Here is a 21,651-nt window from a genome sequence, read left to right as displayed (position 1 = left end):
AGAAAAAATGATTATTCCCACAAACTTGACCAGCTAGGTCACGTAATAAGTATCCCCATGTTATCCAATTTCATATGCAACTCTTTAGTCCATAATGATGGGTTTCAGAGTAGCAGCCGTGTTAGTCTGTATTCGCAAAAAGAAAAGGAGTACTTGTGGCACCTTAGAGACTAAAATTTGAGCATAAGCTTTTGTGAGCTACAGCATCCGATGAAGCGAACTGTAGCTCACGAAAGCTTATGCTCAAATAAATTTGTTAGTCTAAGGTGACTCCTTTTCTTTAGTCCATGTTACGCTACTTCAAGTGGTCTACTGAAGTTTGTCAAAAGGCTCAGATTGCTCCCAATCAAAATTTCATCCTTTTATTCAGATGCAGCACTTTAATATACTTCAGAGGGTCTTAAATGGGCAAAACATTCCAAGAGGTCAGAACTGCATACCCATAATTTTTTTTTTAAAAATGGGACCCTCCCTTTATTGAAGTACATTATATTGATTTGTTTTGCTGCACTGAGCACTTTGGTGTGGAAGCGGGAGCAAATTTTAATTAAATCCTAACAAATAAGCATACTGCTGTTCTTGCCCAATACCTCTGACCAAGGCAACTGTAGCAGCACTTGAACAGTTTGTTACCTCAAAATGCAAACAGGTAGTACCTGGAAGTTGTGAAGAGAGTCCTCCAATGCCACTGAAAGCAGTTGTCTGATTTTGGGTAGAAAGGGGAGGAAATGCTTTTGCTGGTGACTGAGGTGTACTGAAAGCAGAACCCAAATTTGGAGGGAAGCCTTGCATACTCTGGGTATGTGGAACAGCTGAACCACCTAAACTAAGAGATGCCATCCCAGCAAGCGGGTCAATCTGAATAAAGAAATGCAGATTATAAACAGCCATATACATTTATCAGCTCTTCTTGGCAATAACTTAGACACCACTCCAATACTCTCTTAGGGACTATTTTGGACACATAGCTGTAACTTTAGCCTATGACATCATACCGGTCACCCCAACAAGATCCTGTTTATCTACAAAATGTTAGACATTTATCACATTTTTAGATTTAACCTAAGTCTGCTACAACCCTATAGATGTAAAATCCAAGTCTATTAAAAGCTTTGAGATTCAAGACCCTAATATTACACATTTGACTTTAACAAAAAATTGGGTTAAAAAGCAATACTTATATATCTGATATTACAGCAACTTATGACTTTCAGTTTTAGGTCATTAAAAAAACGTTACTGGCTGCAGTAAAATTTCATGAACACTATTTATAGATCGCATTGTATAAGGGATCCCACTGTGTCCAATTTTAAGAGAACTGGAACATGATCTTTTGCATAGGCCTTCAGAGGTCCCACAATATAGCACCTATAATTAGAGATGCTGACTCTAGGAGGTGAGAGTTCTAGAAACTGCACCAGCTATACAGAAGATGGCCAGGCTACAGACTAGTTATCCAAAACATTCTGCTGCTCTAATTGCTCACAGTAGCAGTTTGTAGTGTTCCCAGGATATTTAATAGCTTTATCTAAGGAGTAGTTTTCCCACTTCTGAAAGCTGTTAAACTGCTTTACTTCTTTAGCCTGCAAAATACTGATGCCTTCGACATCTATAGGAATACTGAAGTGCCACTAATTTATAGGGGAAAAGTTCATTTCTTAACATTTCAATGTGCCATCGAATGTAGTTGCAAGAAGTAAAATCGGTTTGGAATGTGTTGCTCCCAGAGGAGGAAGGGGTGGTGAGCGGCAGGGAGTAAAATGTACCTTGTTTTTAAAAGAGCAGTTCAGTTGAGAGCTGAAGAGCCCCAGTTATAACAAGTCCTTATGCTCTAGCACTGTTGCTTGGCCCGTGAAGCTACAAACAAGACACATCAGGTTCAAAGGCAGTGCTTAATCCTCAAAAGTCTAAGTAAATTCTTTACCACTTTAAAGAAACCTTCACTAAGTTTTTAATTAAGCCAAGTTTGTATTTCACTTTTTATTGCTCCCATTCTGCTAAGCTTCAGTTACTTGTTACAAACATTCCAGAAGTGAAAGTTAGCTCTGAACTAAACCCATTACACACTATTTTGTAGTTAAAACACAAGCAAGTTATGTAGACATGCATGCATAAGTAGTTTAAGGGAGCCAACTGACAGATTATTTAGTTCTGTTACCAGAGTTCAGTTTATGCAGCAAACAAATGCCAATTACCACTGTTCTGAAACTGTAGCATGTCATTAATCTACCTGTACAGGAGAGATGGCATCCAAGCTGCTAGCACTTGGTGGACGTCCCTTTGGCATGACTCCAGGTGGTGGCTGTCTAGCCTTGTTCATGACATTACTACAATTGGCTACCATAGTGAGGATGGTCTCTGACAGCTCCTGTGAAACACTCCTAAGAAGAGAAGACTTGGGTGATAAGCCATATAGCATTCCTAAGACTGGCCAATCCAGCCTGTTCAGTTTCTCTTTAGCAAACGGGACCATGTATTTCAAGACAGGCAATAAGTGTGGCTTTCGAGAAGTAGATAAAAGATTTTGCAATTACTTTACAATAATTATACTATCCCTACTGTTGCATCTTTGTTAGACTCACTAAGCAGTCAAGTAACTTGAGAAGCACTCTAGAGACTTCTAGAGCCTACAAACCGCAGCATGTCTTTCTAAAAGACTTACACTAGACTTTAAACCAGTGACTGAGTGACCGCAGATACCATCTTTAGTGAAAAGTTACACACTTAAGTCAATATGTTCTAGCTCCCAGAAAGCAACAAAACCCTGCCCCCTCTGGTGTACAGGCAGTCCTCAGACTTAAGACAATTGATTTCTGAAAATTGCATTGTAAGTTGAAACAAATAACCTGGAACCACAATCCACTCCATTGCAGGACCCAGCGTCGTAAAGTCGAAACCAACTGTAAGTCGAATCAGGGTATCAATTCATAAGTGCTGACAGCTGTCAGTACATAAACATTTGCATAACTGTGTATTGAATATTAGCTACATTTTATTTGATTTCCATTAGATACATAGGAAAGGACAGTCTTGATAGGGAAACCAGTTTCCCACACTTGATTTTCCCTATGTCAATACTCATGTCTTAGATAATCCTAAAATAAAAGTTATTCAGTAATGTAAGACATACTGGGTCTCCTAAAAACAGAATATGCCTCTTAACAGGGTTTAAAGAAAGAACAGACTCCTAGGAAGCCCTAGTCTATTTCTTGGACAACATTTGAAACATGAGCTCTGTAGAAGAATAGAATGAGATAGTAGTTTAAGAGGGAGGGGGAAGGTTGAAGTCTCCTTTTGGATAAGACTACCCTGTTCTCCTATTTCATCATGTTGTACTTGGAGTATCAAGGTTATACACCATATAATTAGAGTTCTGTTACTGTAAGTCCAAGACCATCACTGCGTTGCTCTCATTCCATTCTCTAGCATTTTTATGCAGCCATAAGGGGCTATGGTTTGACCTAGCTAGCTAGCGTCACAGGAAAGCTTTTAAGAGGACGGGCATTTCCATGACTTAAGCAACAGTGAAAAATCTAAGACATTAAGAAGATCTCAGGAGGATTCAATATATTTAGATGAAAGAAAAGACCGGACAAGTCACTAACAGCTTTCTCTATAGAGACCAAGAAAGCAAGATCCAATAAATAAGGTCTTCAAGAGACGGGCATAATATGGGAATAGTCGAAGTGCTTTCTCTCTGCAAGAGAGCATACCCATTGCTAGTAAGCCTACTTTTCATGCTCAGCAGATTAGTTTCTTGCTCCAATAGTATATTTGTTGAATTAGTTTGCAAGACAGTGGGGTAGATATTCTTGCACAAGAACTGCACAATTTAACTTTGATGTGGATCTACTTACTCTAGTAAACCCCAGAGATTATTTTGACTGACTACCTCCTAATTCAGGGACAACTAGCAATAGTCTGTTCAAAGGTGCTAAATCTTTGGGGGTGAAGGATGTTTAATTAAAGGTGCATTTAAGGTTAATGATGTTTGGGTGATCAACTTACTTCCATATGTTTAAGAGGAAACAAGTATTTCCAGGTAAAAAAAACTGCTTAACTACAATGTTTTCATGCATCCGATGAAGTGAGCTGTAGCTCACGAAAGCTTATGCTCAAATAAATTGGTTAGTCTCTAAGGCGCCACAAGTACTCCTTTTCTTTTTAATGTTTTCAAAAAGCTTTCTATGTCTACTCAACCTCAGCTCTACCTTAACAAGTTCTTTGCCTGGAAGTTCAAGTTTTTAAGAAGTCTAAGCATTGCTCAGCAGCAACCCTTTCAGATATTTCATACCACCACAGTTCTCCAACATGGTTTCTACTCCCACACTCTGCAAACTAGAGCAACATGTCCCAGATCAACCTCAAAGAGTTCTTTACCTACCACTCCCATGCTGTGGGCTACCATTATCTATAGTTCAGCCATGTGGACTTTAGAAGCCCAGCACTGTCATGGCAAGAGGTGTGTAGTGTCTCTAAGTCAGCTCCCCTGTGCCTCAAGTTTCCCCAAGCTGCCCGTCGATCCAGCGGGTAATGTAGACAAGCCCTAGGTCTCCCCAGCTCTGACTCCCTTCTTGGTGGTATATCTGTAAAAAGGACAATGAACCTCTGCAGTCTGAGTGGAATTCCAGGTGCGTATGTATGTATATATAAAATTTTCAGAAGCCAAGGAAAAGAGGTGAACATTCAACATCACATGCAATTACTTCACCAAGAAATTTATTTTTATCTGAAATAATTTGAAGCAGGGACTAGAGGCATTTCCCAGCCATTCTAAGATTTTTGATCTCAGGGGGACACTAGGAGGATAGAGACCATCCCAAAATATATCTTAAAAAACCCACATTCCTCTTGATTTAAAACCACTGATTAGGCTGGGCACGGGGATCTCTGACAAAAAAGGGCTGTACTGCTTCAGAAAGCCTTAAGTAAATGTCAAATGTGCATGCTGCCCAAGACGAGGACATTTTTCAGTGGGATCTTAGACCTTATATAGTAGTAAGTAGTCAGAAGATAAAACTATTAATTTGTTATCCTCTGAAATATTACAACTGGCCTTTGCATACAGAAATAGATCCAAGACTAGACTTGTCATTTGCCTCTCAAGACAAGTCTTTATAAAAATAATCCCTTGTTCTATATTCGCTATAGCGCCCACATTGTGGGAAGTGAGCAGCTACCCAGTAAGCAGACCTCAGCATTTTGTATAAGTGCTATTTCTCCCTATTTCTCCCCTTCCACGGACTGCTCAGAATTAAAGTGGCCTTAATTCAGTTTAATTCACCAATTAAAACTAAACTGAATAATGGTCACTTCAATTCTGAACAGAAACATCCACATAGGGATTTATACAATGCAGTTCAACTAATCCACTTACAATTCACACCTTTAATTAATTTGGATTAATTTTCCTGGATGCCCCCTGTGTAGGCATGCCCAAAGTATTGCCTATTCTCCATCTATAACCAGCCATTACTGTAGGAGGAGAACCTCACAACCCCTATGGTATTTATCCTCACAGCACCCAAGAGGTAGGGAAAGTGCTATTATTCCCATTTTACAGATGGTGAACTGAGGCAGAGACAGTGATTTGTTCAAGTGCACAAAGTAAGATGGGTTCAAGTCCCTGCTCCGTTAGGTCTCCAGAGTCGGAAGCTAACCCCCAACCACTAGGCCATCCTTCCTTATGCATTCTCATTTGTAGTTGTTAATTCACATCAAGAGAGTCAGTTACATTAAATGCTTTCAGAGCAGCCCTTTTTATGAAAGCCATTGCTGTAGTTGCTGCATGGATACTACGTGGATGGGAGGATGAGATTGTTCATTATGGAGTTATTTAAATAAAGCTCACACTTATGAAAGCTTGAAGCCAGCTTGGATAAAAACTAAAAAGAATTTTATTGAAATTAAATACAGGTTCTTTTAAAAAAAATAAACCCATTTAAGATTAAATTTGAAGTTAACACCCTATGTTAAGACCTAAAATGATTAAAATAAATACTAAAAATATTAAGCAGTACATCTGATGCCAAGTCTTAAAGAAAGTCAAATAACCGACTAGGTGGAAGTCACTAGTTAGTCACCTGGAACTAGAATTTGAAGGGCTAAAGCAGCTGTAGACAGGTGCAGAGAATATTTTCTTCATTTCAGTTTATTCAACTACTTCAGGTCAATGACTAATTCCTTCTAAGGTAAGCCAATTGGGAGTTGGGAAAAAAGGAGGAAAAACTTAGATTGGAAAAAACCCATGTACACACATACTAGATGCGACGATGAGATCTACTAGTTACATAATCTTGAAGGATATAGTAAATTGAACTGATTTCTGAACACAAACTACAGTGAATAGTTCCTTTGTTCATTAATCAGTTTTAAATGCAAAACAAGTTTAGTGAAACATGTATGTTTCCAGCACAATAAAATTAAATTGTATTTCCATCTAAATAGACAAATCACAAGCAAAAAAAAATTATGTAGAAGAGAAATGCATTATCCACCATTTTCTAAAATACTAAGTTCAAATTAAGAATCTGAATAAGTGTAAATTAAACTGTTTAATTGCTTGAATAAATGTGTACAGTTATGATATATCCTCCTGGTTAGCATAACATTATGTTGATTTGTAACTAAATCTGTTTTAATGGTTATCCACCAATGAGGATCAACCTCTCTTTAGGAAAATAACTAAAAAAAGACAAGTGAAAAACAGGATTAATATCAATTAATGATTCCTACTTGCTGATTTAAATTTAATTAATGGTGATTTGAAGTCACTACACCCTGTTTGAAAACTCAAATGTTAACCTAATATACCTTGAATTCTACAAGAATCTCTCGTCAGGACATTAGTATATCTAGGCAGCAGAAAGAACTGATACACCTCAAAATAGGTAAAATTGAAGACTCTTTTTTTCATCTTATAACATTAGTACTCCTGTGGGAATTCTGCACAACACAGAATTTTGCAGAAATTAATGTGCATGCAGAATTTCCTTTCCCCCCCCACAGAAACAGGCTGCAGTGCTGCTAGCCACTGCTGGACCCAGCAGATTCCTGGCAGCTGCCAGCATGCCCTGAGGGAAGGAGAGAGCAGCGCACAGGAAACGCCATGTAAGCCTGGGACTGAGCATCAGGCTGTTTCTCTCTCTGGATCCCTTGGCTTGGGGTGGGGTATGGGGGGCATGTGCAGCTGGGCTCAGGGAGGGGCGGGGGGAGAAGAGGGTGTGGGTGTCTGGGGGCAAAGAAACAGGAACTGGGTTGTGATAGGGATTTCTGTAACTACTCCTGGGGAAGCGTAAATGTATGTATTGTTATAAACACTTGCTGACCAGTATTCTGAAACAAAATTACCAAAATAATTGAAACTGGCATGATTATGTAGTGTTATTTTGACAAACATTTGCAGAATTTTAAAATAGTGTGCAGAATTTTTAATGTTTTGGTGCAGACTGCCCCCAGAAGTACATTATGTAAAATTCTAGGTTTAAAATTTAAGTATCTCTGCATAATGTTAACTTTGTAAAGGATCATTTAGAATTGGTATGAAACATGGATGCCCATTTGCTTTTAGTGTACCAGCCCTATTGAGAAATACAGGAAGATGCCGCACCTACTTTGCAACCACAGGAAAAGAGGATCAGAAAATTTTGTTCATCAAATATAAAAAAATTGGAGAGACTGCATTGCCAGTTAGGTCTGGCTCCATAAACATTCAATCCCACCCTTTTAAATACCTAAATTTAAAAAAAGTGTTATTGTATCATTCCTTCCTGTAAGTGAAGCCTATTTACTTCCCCCCCACACACATTTTTTCCTGTATTCTCCCTCTTGTCCTCTCTTTTCCCACATTGTGTTTGCCCCTTTCCACATTATCACTCCTTTCCTGTGTTTACTATTCAGTCTCCCCACTCTCTCAACCTCCATTTCCTCCCCCTACCCCAAACTGTCTCCTATACTTCTTCCCAGGACAGAAGTTCATCAGCCAGCCTCACACCTCTGAAGTCCACACACTACCATCCTCTCCTCAAAAATCAAGCACGTATACAGGCATTGAGAACCCTCCTTCTCCCCCCCTCCCCAAAAAGAAACATTCACTCTCATGCAGCTTCCCAGGAGCCCAAATGGGCAGTCCATGTATCATGTGCCAAGCATGTCCCAACCCCCTCATGCCCACCCACACAAGCAGCCTCTCCTCCTCAGTTCTCTATCCATGTCTCACAGTAGTTCCTTCCCCTACATTTGCACAAAGGCAGCCATTCGCTCTCCAAGCCCTTTGATTCCCACACTTGCACTTGTTATTCTTCCCACTTACTTTGCCCCTTCAACCTCAACATGAGTCTAGCCCTGCTCAGAGAAGGGAAACTGTTGAAGGAGGAGGAAGTGAGGCAGTATCTGTTCCTCCTCCTCCCCCCACTGGCTCTGCCAGATACAATGATCCAGGAGCCAGTCAGCACCAACAGGAACTAGGGGTAAGGGAGAGAGAAAATGATGTGTTCTTGGAAGAAAGAGGAAAAGAAGAAACCTTTTCATTTTAATCCCTCTACACAGAGCAGGCAAGGGATGTTTGGAAGGAGTGGGGGGAAGAGAACATGCGCATCAATTTCATCCCAGTGATTGCACCTAGGGGGACACTTGTATTTATAGGGGTTTCATGACCCTAAAAAGTTGCCACGAGTACTTTAAAAAATAAAATTAAAAAAGGTGTTACCACTAATTTTTGACTCGGTACATACATATTCCTTGAGTAGAAGATTTGTTTCCCCCCTCCCTTCAAGTAACTTAGTGGTCTGTGAGTTTATCAGACACTTAGTAGATGAACAGATTTCAGTGTCTACACTTGTCTGACTTCACTACAAACTGTTCTTCAGAGTAAACAACTGTTTAAAACACTTATTGCTATAGAACAAGATTGCGGTTTTTACTAGCATAAGGACAAAGTGGTTTGGTCAAAAACAAAAACAAACAGGTTTCCAGGACATTTCTGGCATCGCTAGACGTTCCTGCACATCGTGTGTTGAAACTAGATTCACCAGCACTTTAGTTATAGGGATATCTTCCTAAATACATGTTGCACCATGGTGCAATTTCAAGGTAAAATGTTTGGGAGACAACTTCCCCCATAAATTACAATAAATGGGGAATTAATTTCTAGCCAGAAAGTTTACTAAAATGCTTGTTTCTGATTAGGGCTGAAATCCAAGATTTCAGACCTGTGATTGGGATTAGGAAAGCCTGCATACAAGACTGTTTTCTTCTCAATCTGGTCTCCTTTAGTAATTTTTTTTAGTGTGCGCAAGTGGTTCAGATTCTTAGATAAAAAGAGGAAGTAACAAAGGGTTGAGAAGATTTTTCTGGACCTTCTAGTTCTCCAGCCCAGAGGACATTAGGATTCAGAGTACAGCCAAAGTTATTGCTTGTTCTTAAGTGACTACTATGCAGACTAAAGCTTTCTAAATCCAGAGATAAACAAAATTTTAATAGCTTATGCATAACACTTGAGAGTACTGTCAAGAGGAATTTAGCAGTAAGATTGAACACACTGGTTCTATCTGGGACTGGCTCTAAATGGTACAGCCCCGTCTTTCACATGCACCAAGGGAATCCAAACCTCAAGTTTTAAGATACTTTTGCAACTATGACACTTGCAGTTGAGTCTTCAAGCATATGCAGTTACCATAAGCATGCAATTTTCTTACCCAGCACAAGCTTGCAGGCAGGCCAACATAGTTGCCAGTGTTTCTGGAGGAAGCTGAGCACTTTTGGGCTGGTCTTTCTCTGGGGCAAGGCCCCCCAAAATAGATGGGCATCGTCTCTTTAAGAAGGTCATACAGGCCTGGATGAAGGGCTCCTGGGGAAGAGAAATTCTTTTAATCTCTATTTAGACCACATACCAGCCATGATTTCAAATTTAGCAATTGCCAGGTGGAAAGAATTGCACTAAGCTATTATATAATTCAACATTTTCACTGAACTGTCAGACTAAAGAAGTTTTCCACAACTTCAATACTACTTAAAACTGTTATAGTGACTTAACTAAGTCACCAAAAATAAAATGCAGAAATGAAATAAAAATCCTGCTTTACCCCATGCTCCCGAATTTTATCTGTGAGCCATTTGTCAAGTTTGAGGTATTCCCGTCGAGAGGCAAGTGCAGCAAGGTCAATAACAAAGGCAAATGGAGTACCATTTAGCAGCATTGACAAGGCCTAAAGAAAAAAAAATAAGACTACTAGTGAAAATATCAGGTTACCCTACCCATTCTTTCACGCTCTCTGCTCCCCACCTGCTTTTTGGACAAGTTTTGCTACAACATGCTGCTACTGCTTTCTTGGTCAACAAAAAAAATTTGGTGCTATTAGCTTCATAGTTAAGTCTTGCTTATAAGACTAAGCAAGTGGTTCTAGATCTGAAAGCATGACGCTACCTTCAACTAGACTTGACCTTGTGCTTGGGCTTTTACAGTCTTAATATGAAGCCTTACCAATAAGTGGCAGAGTAATAAAAAAAAGTTACTCAGTTTCTATTGCAACACCACAGAAATCAAATCAAATTATCCTATCACTCCCTGAGCACAACATATGAGTATTTCACATCCATTCTGAATGTGCCTCATGGTCAACGGTAGTTGATGCACAGAAATTTTTTTTCAGAAGGCAGTCTGTCCAGCTATACCAAATGACACCCCAAATTTGTTACATCCACTTTAACAGGTGACAGATACCTCAAAAAGGTGATAAATACCTCAAAAATAAGTCAGCTGAAACTGTACAGCACATACAATTTCAGTGAACTAGTATGGAAAGTTACTGAACTAGTGTCACTTGTTTACCACACTTAAGTACAACTGTGCTCTTTAAACAAAGTTTAATTTTCTAAAATAAGTTTCCTATGCTCCCACTTCTAGCATCTTCAAGAAAAGAAAGTGTTGAAACTATTCTTATAGTTCTACATAATTTTTGTAGTCTTGATACCCACTTATGCCAACATCTGAATCCAAACACATTCTAGCAATACAGTTCTTACTAACTTTCTATCACTTGCTAGTTTAATTCCCCTTATAAAAAAGGAACATTAAGTTCATAAACACTCTAAATAATGACAAATGCCTCTCAAAACCACTCACCTTCAAGTCTTGGGCAACATCAAGAATACGGGACAATTTTGCCTGGTCATACTGCTCCCCTCTCATGTACCATTCAGCCATCGCATGCATGATAAGTTGGCGTATTGAAGGAGACTGGCCCTAGGGAAAGTTAAATTGTGATTTCACTTTATTCAGAGCTGCTTAGAAAAACCCCACACACTGTTACAGAAGTTTACATTTGGAATAGCTCACTCACACTTGTGCAGGATGTTTCACCTATATGCGACAGTTTTAATGGCGTTTACATGCAAGTTCTGTAGTTAATACCAGTTATAGTTCACTCAGTTAATCTACTGTAAGAGCCTAAAATCACCACCTAGACATGATTCTACATCTTTGAATTTCCTTTTGAATGGTGAAACAAGTTGAGTTCACATCCCATATTATTCCATCAGTAAACCAGTCTAATTCTTTTCCCATTCACACAGGAATGGAGACTGGAATAAGCTATTGTAGCATCCCATCTGCACTTATGTAATGGAATACCATATCTCATGGTTTAATACATGTTCTTGGAGACAGAATGGGAGTGAGATCCCCAAAACAAACAGAATTCAGCTTTTCATTGGTATCAAGGGTCTTTAAAGTCTAGCTGTTCACATAGATCATAGAATATCAGGGTTGGAAGGGGCCTCAGGAGGTCATCTAGTCCAACCCCCTGCTCAAAGCAGGGCCAATCTCCAATTTTTGCCCCAGATCCCTAAATGGCCCCCTCAAGGATTGAACTCACAACTCTGGGTTTAGCAGGTCAGTGCTCAAACCACTGAGCTATCCCTTCCCTGCTTTTTATCTTGGGAACACTTAAGTTTTACCAGCTGATGGAACTGCATCATGAAAGATAGACCAATGTTCTGCATTTATGCCACAACCTGGGCCAGTGGAAAATGCTAGATCTTGCAGTTAAGATCTTTACTCAACTCATGCTTTGTTGCAGCAAGTTTTCTCTGGTCAAGCAATAAAGACAACTCTAGCCCTCAATTTAAGAGATTTTCCTAATGTAACCAAAAAAACCCACCACAACTGGAAGAGCTTGAGATGACCAACAATGCTGAATGACCATGACTTTGTAGTCAGTATAGACCAGGACCAGGTCGGTTTTGTATCATTGAACTTCACTGTTCAGATCTACTCGAGCACAAGATTTTCTAATGCAGTTAGCCAAAAGACAGGGGTCTCAGCTACAGCCATCTTTTCCTTACCTCCAAGCATTTGGGCAGCTCCATCAGTGGTAGCAATGGTGAAAGCTATAGCATGGAGAGGGCAACAGGTAACCCCAAAACAGCCTGCTTATGTACTCATTTAGTGCCTGACATTTGCATACACTAAAAGGATACACAGGCAGTCACTTAATGACAGCTCTCAGTTTAAAAAATACAGGAATTGTAATATTGCAACAGACAAGTGTGACATCTGTAGTGTATACTGCCAGACAGTGATCAGTATGGATACGTCAGCCCAGGATGTATAACTATGGAATAGCCAATCTCTAGGGAAAACTAACAATTGGGCTTATGCCTGAACCTGACAGTTTATATCCCAAGATAATGCACTTCTTACAGGAGACAGAGAAACAAAAGATGAGTTTTTAAAAAAAACCCAAAAACCTGTGTGCCAACCAGCAAGAGAAAAGACTTGTTTTAATTTTACAAGGTCTTAGATTGAGCTTATATTCAAGTTTGAGTTTCCTAAGCTGATCTTTTGCTAAAGAGTACTTATTTACACAATGCAAAAAAGAGACCAAGTCACAGCAGTTTGCCTTAAGATCCAAGTGGTAAGCTGTCACCAGTGAGTTGCAATATTTTATAGAAAGTATTATTTTTACAATACCCTGGTCATAAATGAAGACATTTCAATGCTTTGCTGTTCCAGCTGCCAAATCAATCCAACACAAGCTTCTAAAATAAAAGTAATCAAAGCATTTGAATACTCAATTGAAACACTTACCTGTCCATGCCACGCATAGTGCAAAATGATGGCAGAGTTGGGGTGGTTGCCAAGGAAAATTGGCATAAGTGTAGAGATGAGTTCATGGCGCAAGGTATGCCAGGAAGTGTTGATCTGTAATAAGGCCAATACCAACATATCTGGGCAGTGCTTGATAGGGAAACTGAAGAGCTGCTTAACTTGCTCATACTGCCCCACTTCTGCCAACCGCAACAGAGACTCAATCAAATCCAGGCTCTTCCTAACAAAAACAAAATTACATACTAGATGACTAACAGGATTCTGGTCTGCAGGCAATGCTAAGCATTATTAAAATGCCAATTTCAAATAAGCAAACTTCATACAACTGTTACAGTTTTTGTTGAACACAATTGAGCCTGCAATGAGAATATTCCTATTTAATTTTCATTAAGTATTTAAAAACTCAGTGTTTAATAAACGGCTCAAAAGGTCAGAGTCAACTACTCTTGTGGTGAAGAGGATTTAAAAAAACCCACCTCCAACTGAGATATTTCAGGTTGAATATACAACTGAAAACTGTGGCTATATGTATATGCTTTAAATACTCATGTTTTATTTCAGGTACATGAAGCAAGCTCCTCCAGTGTCATGGAAAGAAAAAAAAAAAGACAACCGGAAATTATATCTCCTCCATTCCCTGTAGTCAGCTCACAGCATTTGTGCTTAGTGTTTCCCAGATATTTCTACTTCTTTAGAACACACCCAACTGCATCAGAGAACCCTGTTCTTGAATAGAATACCTATATATTTTTTAGAAGTGAAAAAGCACTCCCAAAACACATCGTCTGGAAGAGTTCCTACTAAAGACACCAGTGGAAGGATCAACTGGCAGCATGCTTTTCAAGTGTTACTATGGGCATATATGAGAAGTGCTCTGATAATGCAAGAACCAAGCACTAATTATACACAAATTACTTAATGGCTCATCTGCTGGAATATGCGTGCAGCTAAAAACTCAAGTCATTTGAAAAAGCCACAGTTAACTGTCAAATTAGTCTTATCCTCCACTTATGAGAATATAAATCCAACTATGTGACCAGGTTTACCATGTGGCAATTTCTCGATTATCATCCTCTGGTGGTGCTTTCAGGATGTCTGTGGCAACAGTATGACAGGGGTAGTCAGCAAAACAGAAGATCTCCGGGTTTATAAGGGAATGCTGGATGAAGGAGAGCTAGAACAAGTGTTCAGAAAAAGCAGTTTAGAGCTTCAGCAAAATTACATACCCTCTTTCTTCCTCAGCCACCATGACAGAGATTTTCAGAAGGGACCCAAAAGTTAGTGTGTGTTTTGCACCTAGACTTCTCAGGACACATCTACACACCTATGTCAGGGGACTTGGTTAAAAACTGTTCAGTTTGTACTGTATCCAGGACTTTAATCTTATTGTGTAACCAGGTTAAAGCCTTGGCACTATGCAGTTATTGAACATAGTTCCAGTTCCATCTACACTACAAATTGTAATAGTGTTAGTAACCGTCTTCCCTAACAAGGATGTGTCGTGCTCTTCAACTCAATGTGCTTTAATATGCCTTAAGCCTTCAGATAAACTAGTTCTACACAGTTGACTAGATCATACTTCAGATATGTGCTCTTGGCCTGTAGTCCCTCCCAGACAGAATTGCAAATTCATTCTTAGTTCTTGGACTAGTCTATTTAAGTTGCTATTTCACTCCTGAATGATGTTCCTTACTACACAAAGATAATAACCCAGTACAATTGTAACTGTTAAGCATGTAAACTGCCCAATAGCATGAATTTGGCAACAGCTCCAGAACAAGCCTACCTGGCCCTCAGCATGTTTCCAAGGTCTGTATATGAGATCAACTGGGAAGACTTCCATGCCTAGCCCTCTTTGGATACCGTACACCACAATCTGCAGACCCTTGCTGTCACGAAGTTGAAACCCAGGGTGGTCCAGTTCATAGGTTACTTCCTTGAAGTTCAAACTAGGATTCTGCAACCAGTAAAACAGGTTACCCAGCATCAAGATAACATCCATAAACATTCCTCAATACTTTCTGCAAGTGCACCAGGCAATCAATGATTACTGCATTCCAATGGAAAAATTTCAGCACAAATAGATAGTTTGGCAAAGTTACAATTTAACTGAAAACAGGCTCTTACAACAGTGTTAGACAAACTTAACTAGTGGCATCACAACCAGAAAAGACTGCAGCATCTGAATTCTGGCTAGGTGTTACTCTCTTCCATGCAAGGTGCATACTGCTTGAGGCAAAAGTGCTTATAAAGGTTTTCTGTCTAGTCACTAAAAAAAGGTTGTCTAAATAGTCACTCTAAATAGTGAGTCTAAATAGTCACTGTTTAAAAAAAGTCACTCAAGTTAGCCATTCTTGCATCTTTAGTTTCCCGTGGTATTATTTTGAGACTTTTTATTCAAGTGAAGCAATAAAGGCAGTTCAGAAATGCTGGTACTCTACGCCTAAGAAGAGTATACCAGAATTGACTACTGGTTGCTCCGAATGCTAATTACAAGCAGTCTATATTGATATATTACAAGCAAGAAGTCACAAACTCACCAGCTCTTTAAGAACATCTATCAAGACCTCCACATTCCAGGTATGGGCTTGCGTTCCATCACTTTTATCTTTCCCATCACTCCAGATCCCACTGCCAGGAGCCGAAATAGACTACAAATTAAAGGCATCTGATCAGATACTAGTTAAACTTAAAAAACAAGCACCAGAAAACAGCTTCAGAACATCCTGCATTATGAGCAAAATCAAGCTGTTAAGTAAGCAGGAAGAAAGGCTTTCACCTAAGAATCAAAGCATTTTACAGACATGCCCCACTGTGATGCAATACCCCTCTGCAAAATAGGAATGAACTGTGAAGTGAAGCATATAAGTTAAATGACTTGCTTAAGGTAACAGTAGTTGCAGAGCCAGAAATGGAATACTGGAGCACCAACTCCCAGTGTCCCCTGCTTTAGCAACAAGTTCACTCCTCTCACTAAAATGTAAATGTACACTGTTTACTACCACTCTTCAATAAGACTACTCACTTGTAATGGAATACCCTCTGTCAATCCCGAATGAGTTCGAGCCATCATTCCCAAAACCCTGGCAACCTGGGCAGCTGTGACCTCCCGAACACCAAACTGCATGATTATGTTGCGACATTCTTCAACACTAAAAATATAACCAGAAGAAATAGACATTGAGCTCAGTACCAAAGCAGGTTTCACCATGACAGCCAGCATAACATAACATGAGAGAGACTAGAGTGCGATATTCTGGTTAAAGATAACAAAAAACATTGAGACAGTTAGCTATTTCAACCTGATTGTGTATATAATAAGGACTATGAAACTGCTTGGCTTTGCAATGTTTTCAGTTAGAAGAGTTCTTGCTTTCCAATTCACACTACTGTACATAAACTTTCATAGAAATCCACTGTTTGCAATAAAGATATTTTGGGAAACTACCATATATTCAACTCAAAACCATATATCTCCACTAAGTAATAACCATGTGACCTGTATCTGACCACTGCACATAGTTCATACAAATTAAACTGTAGGACTCTGCCACTCTCTCAGCTCTCCATTAGACAGGAAAGGGGTCAAAAAGACTATGGGTAGATTACTCATGAACACCAACTTAGGTTCTGACATAGTTGGAGTACTCAAAGGTTACAGAAGCTTCATTAAGTGCCACCCATCTGCAACAGGTATTTGAGACCATGACTACATGCTTTGTGGGAAATGAGCATGTATAAATTCACTCTACAGTTGTCAAATTTTCCTCAATTAGACCAAGGGTCATCTTAATATAACTACACAATGAAATTTCAACTCATGAAATATTTTAGCAGTTGACCTAACTGCAGGAGTCAAATACAAAAAGGTAAATTAAATTTCCTACAGCTCAGGTCTTTATATCCTTCAAAGTTCATTTTACTCTCTGAAAATTTACCCAGTCTATAGGAGAATTGGTAAAAAAAATTGTGATGATTAAAGGAAACTCGAATACCTTTGATTTTTGTCTGAACTGGGAAAATAATAATTTACATAAACTGCACAAATTATGAGTAAGAGTAAGGTTTTTTTAAACCAAAGTTATTTTCACTTTTGGACACTGAAACCAGAGATGGCAAACACTGCAGGAAAGCGTTTAAGGCTATTCAGAAGAAATTTTTTGAAAGTGTGGAACTGTGTTTCCTCTAATTTTTCCCCACACATGTGCAGAATGAATTTTGTTATATGCACCTCTATGGAGGTGGTGTGACAAATCACGTTCACATTGGTGCACACAACAAAATTTATGTGGTGGGGGTGGGGCCAAGGAGTTCAGAGTGTGGAAGGGGGCCGCAGGGTTGGGGCAGAGGGTTGGTGCGTCAGGGTGAGGGGGCTCTGGCTGGGGCTGCAGGCTCTGGGGTAGAGCCAGGGATGAGGGGCTCAGGACTGGGGAGGAGGGGTTTGGGGTGCAGGAGGATGCTCTGGGGCTATGGGCAGGGAGAGAGGACTCCCCCAGCTCTCCCCCTGCAGAAGGTAGTTTACATTTACAATCAGAAAATAAAAAAAAAAAAAAACACTGGAAGTGAACATACCATAAACCAAGAACAAGCGATCTCATATTACTACTTGGTGGATACAGGTTAGTGTAGTTTACTTTAAGTCTCCCTCTTTTCCTTTACATCAAGAAAAAAAGGGACCGTTCCCAGACAAGGAGGCTTGATACGTGTGTGGAGAGAGAGCACGCACAGTTTTCCTACAAACCTTGTACAAAAGCCGTAGCCTACTTCTTGCATGAAGTCTGCCAGAGAGCTCTCCATCATTGTTTTGGCTATCCCTCCAGAATCAGGCAGGATCCTATCCATTAGGATGTCCCGTTTTTCAGGGTATAGAAGTGGTGCAAGCACCACAGGGCAACGCTCCTGGGGAAAATCTAAAAATGAGAGAAGAGCATGTATTCAGGAGCATTATAATGGCCTAACAAACAGGAAATTCTACAATACTACTTCCAGTCACAGATGACCATTGGGATTCTTTGTTTCTAAGTGCTTATGTTCAAATGACAATAGTATTTTTCAAGACAATTACACATTGCCCCTGGAAAATGAAGGCTTTAAGCCTCCCTCAGGAAAGCTTCCAATTCCTGAAGAATTGAAGCTTTTAAGTTTCTAGCCACTACAGTCGTAAAGAAAATCTACCAAATGTAAGCTAAGAAAAATCACTGCATCTAGCCTGCCAACATAGCTCTAGGTCCTCTATTGCTGTTTACAGCTTCCTCAAGCTGCAGGACCAGCATGAAATTGACAAGACTTCTACAGTTTCACTGCAGCTGCTTGGGAAAACTACTAACTGCAGCAGAAACAGGTGCTAGAATTATTCCTGTGGGGGGACAACCACCCAAAAAGCACAGGTTGGAGAAGAACACAGTAGGACAGAGCAGCTGTCCCCTTCCACCAGAAAGTATTGGTAATAGGTTACTGGCGTGGGGTGCTCCTCTCCATTCCATGAGACAGAGGTTTCAAAACACAGATGCACCATGGGACAAGAGAAGGACTTATGTTTTGGGCTATTATGCCAGCAACCCATCCACAATAGGACAGATTAGCCCAGTGGAAACAACCTAGGGGCTAGCCTTCCCTCAAAACAAGTTAGTTAGTGCGACTGCTTGTGTGGCAAGTTATTGGCTTGATCAAGGGAAACTAATGGTGGTCAGCACACCAAATTCTCTAAAGCAAAAAAAGCAGCTGTCTTGCTCTATGTATCTGTTTATACACACTGTATATCTACTTCTTTTTAGAACTAAGGAGGAGTGAGGAAGGGCAGGAAGAAGAGAAGATTAAAAGTTTAAATCAGGAACAGAGGGCCCCTTTATTAAAGATATTTTGCCAGAAGCCACTTCACACACTGAACACCAGGGAAAATGTTATTTCATATATTTAAACGGCCATAGCATCACAGACAGATGGTCTCTGCAACATGCATGGCATCAATAAAGTTCATATGCAAAGTTATGTTCCCTGAAAGTTCCCCTAAACGCGTTCTCGGAACTTATGTATTCTAGGACTTGCAGCAGCAGCCACCGATTTAATGTAAATATTATGAAGCCTTAACTATATCCCATCAATCCAGTAGCTCTTCATTTCGCATTCTGAAAAATTCCGTTTTAGAAAGATCAGAAGGAAAATATACAACAAATGAACTTTTGCCACAGGACAGAAGTTCTGAACTATCTAAAGCCCGTTCATTTGGATATCCCTAAAGAAAGGCTGCATTCCCCTCAAATTCTGCAGATTTTTTTTTAGTATACTGTAATACTACGTTACCACATACCAATGGAAAGAAGATTCCAACTATTTCAAACCAGCATGATTACGTAGTACACTGCAGCAGAGTACTTGTTCTCAGTGAATTTAGTCTCATGAAAAATAACTTGGTCGAAACCTTATGCACTAAGCATCCTATTACACCATCACACTTCTGCCACTGGAATGACAGGCTGCTGGTGCATCATGACAGGCATTCAAACAGGCTTCCTGAATGGGGATGTTCTACTTACCTCTACGTAATGTTTTGAGGAAAGCGTCAATCTGTTCCTGTCCAACCCCAAAGGCTCCCTTCTGCCCAAAAAGGAGATGGGACAGGAGGAGGTGCAGGACCTCTATTGCAATATCTTGGAAGCCACCTTCTTGATTTCCACTGACGTCTGCGTCAATGTAAGAACGCAGAAGATCTGGAAGTTTCTGTTTAATAAACTGGGCAGCTTTAAGAAAGAGAGAGGCTACAGTTAAAGCCTGAAAGTTACTTTAAAAATGTAGCATAGTCAAAGACTTAATTTGGTTCTGTTGGTCATGCATTGCTCTGGGCAAATTTAACACTCCACACCACCTCGTAGTTGTCTACCATTGATAGACAATATCCTTTTCATGCTCCATACCCCTCAGCCCCACCTTTAGTAGGCAAGACAGACTTCGCAGTAGGTCTGGAACAGACATGGCTATAGTGAATCAGAACCGGGGAAAGGAAGGAGGAACAACTCCTGTTCCAGTGCCTATTGATTTCAACTGAAGCAGCAAACTCAGGTAACCCAGACCCTAAACCATTGTCAGGATTGTTCTTAAATTTGGTGAGTCTCTGCTGTAGTATTCTGCAAACTCCACACTTACCAAAACCTCGTAGATCTGAGCTGAAGGAGTTCAGTAAAGCAAGACCAAAAATCACCTGTGAACAAATTAGAGGAAAGTAAAAACCCATCACGCATTTAATTTCAATCAAGCTTTGTATTGTAAAAACTTAACCAGCTAGTTTGGGAAACAAATGTTTACCCACCTCTTGAACTTTGCTTAATTTGATAACTTTACTCAGCTGGGCAAATAAATGGGGTGAAGGCTTTAGACTCTGAAACAGAATAAAGTATGAATTATTTTTATGGATGGTCTAGCTTGTAATATGAGAGACAGCCCGGAGGTTTTATGTGCAGGAGAGGGAAATTTATTTGCAGGAAAGGAAGCCATTTTGCAGTAGACTAGCTCACAAAGCCTGAATAGGGCAGTCAAAAAACAAGCAAAAGCTACCATTTTCAGAGTTAATATCAAGGTGATCCATGCTTGGTAGAAAGTTCAGATTCAGACATACTTCCCGGGAGTTACACTAGTTCAGTTACTAAGTCATTGTTTTCAGGACCTCCCCCACATCAACATAAAAATATAGTAGCACTCGGGACCTATTTTGTATTTTCACTGTTTTGAGGTCTATAACAAAATGTTCAAAATCACAAAAGTTTAACACTATTAAACCAGCTTACTTCAAAATCAAGAGAAAGACCCTTTCTAAAGTGGCTTGGACACTACTACAGTGCTTCTGTGAAAATGGTAAAGTGAGATGAGTAGCAGGAGAATAAAGTTAGATATAGCAGACTGTGCAATCCCAGATGTCCACACGGACAGCTAGCATTAGCTAATATCGTAAGGGAATACAATTTAGACCCAACATTCGGGTTTATAAAGAAAGGCTTAAACTCAAATATTTTTTCATGAAACAAACTGAGCTCTGAGTCTTGCTTGGTTTTAAGTACTCCCATCAAGTGTTTGCAATCCAAATATTGCTTATGGAATGCATAAGAACCTGAAATTGACTAATTTATATTTACTGGGGAAACCTGAGTGAAGTACAGGGAGCGATAATAAGGAGAGTAAGACTATTCAGTTTTTAAAATTCATGGTACTAAAAAAGACAAGAGCTTAAGTTTTAAGAAATTAAATCCCAGTAAAAACAAATAGAGGGTATAAACTACTATAAAAAAAGCAAGGCCAGTGAGGATTTCAGGCAACAATGGAAGCATGTCAAGTCTTACTCTAGATAAGGATCCTGTTCTCAATGCTAAAGACTGTCCTCAGTCCTCCTGCACTAGCACCCCTTCAATCCATCTAAATCTAGAAAATAGTAGTTCTTGAAGGGTAAAGGTTTCCTTCCTATGGGTTAATCCATTTCCCCTCCAACTCTAGCAAAACCTCTGTCACACTCCTCATGTTGGATTTTTAGTTTGCTAGTGCAGTTACACACTGCAAGA

The 21,651-nt window shown here is 39.7% G+C and overlaps 1 protein-coding gene and 1 non-coding gene across 14 annotated transcripts in view; both read right to left on the bottom strand.

The window, feature by feature from the left end:
• CNOT1 (CCR4-NOT transcription complex subunit 1) overlaps nucleotides 1-21,651 on the bottom strand; it is a 90,776-nt gene that overhangs the window by 52,014 nt on the left and 17,111 nt on the right. For 12 of the 13 annotated variants that reach the window (XM_073307334.2, XM_073307332.2, XM_073307322.2 and 9 more), the window contains exons 5-18: nucleotides 20,412-20,480; nucleotides 20,249-20,303; nucleotides 19,642-19,845; nucleotides 17,850-18,018; nucleotides 16,134-16,260; nucleotides 15,649-15,759; nucleotides 14,895-15,065; nucleotides 14,155-14,282; nucleotides 13,088-13,328; nucleotides 11,123-11,242; nucleotides 10,083-10,205; nucleotides 9,696-9,847; nucleotides 2,231-2,381; nucleotides 657-858 (exon numbers count right to left, since the gene is read on the bottom strand). In XM_073307334.2, coding sequence (XP_073163435.1) covers nucleotides 657-858; nucleotides 2,231-2,381; nucleotides 9,696-9,847; nucleotides 10,083-10,205; nucleotides 11,123-11,242; nucleotides 13,088-13,328; nucleotides 14,155-14,282; nucleotides 14,895-15,065; nucleotides 15,649-15,759; nucleotides 16,134-16,260; nucleotides 17,850-18,018; nucleotides 19,642-19,845; nucleotides 20,249-20,303; nucleotides 20,412-20,480 — 2,023 coding nt within the window. The remainder of the gene's footprint in view (nucleotides 1-656; nucleotides 859-2,230; nucleotides 2,382-9,695; nucleotides 9,848-10,082; nucleotides 10,206-11,122; nucleotides 11,243-13,087; nucleotides 13,329-14,154; nucleotides 14,283-14,894; nucleotides 15,066-15,648; nucleotides 15,760-16,133; nucleotides 16,261-17,849; nucleotides 18,019-19,641; nucleotides 19,846-20,248; nucleotides 20,304-20,411; nucleotides 20,481-21,651) is intronic. The other variant, XM_073307330.2, reaches the window with a different exon arrangement.
• LOC140896574 (small nucleolar RNA SNORA50) lies at nucleotides 1,759-1,894 on the bottom strand. Its single transcript, XR_012154584.1, has one exon. It is a non-coding gene; the product is annotated as a small nucleolar RNA SNORA50 (small nucleolar RNA).

The sequence above is a fragment of the Lepidochelys kempii genome, chromosome 12, assembly GCF_965140285.1.
Source record: "Lepidochelys kempii isolate rLepKem1 chromosome 12, rLepKem1.hap1, whole genome shotgun sequence".
NCBI lineage: Eukaryota > Metazoa > Chordata > Testudines > Cheloniidae > Lepidochelys > Lepidochelys kempii.
Note: the sequence above shows the minus strand (reverse complement) of the source record. Positions and strands in the feature narration are given on the sequence as shown.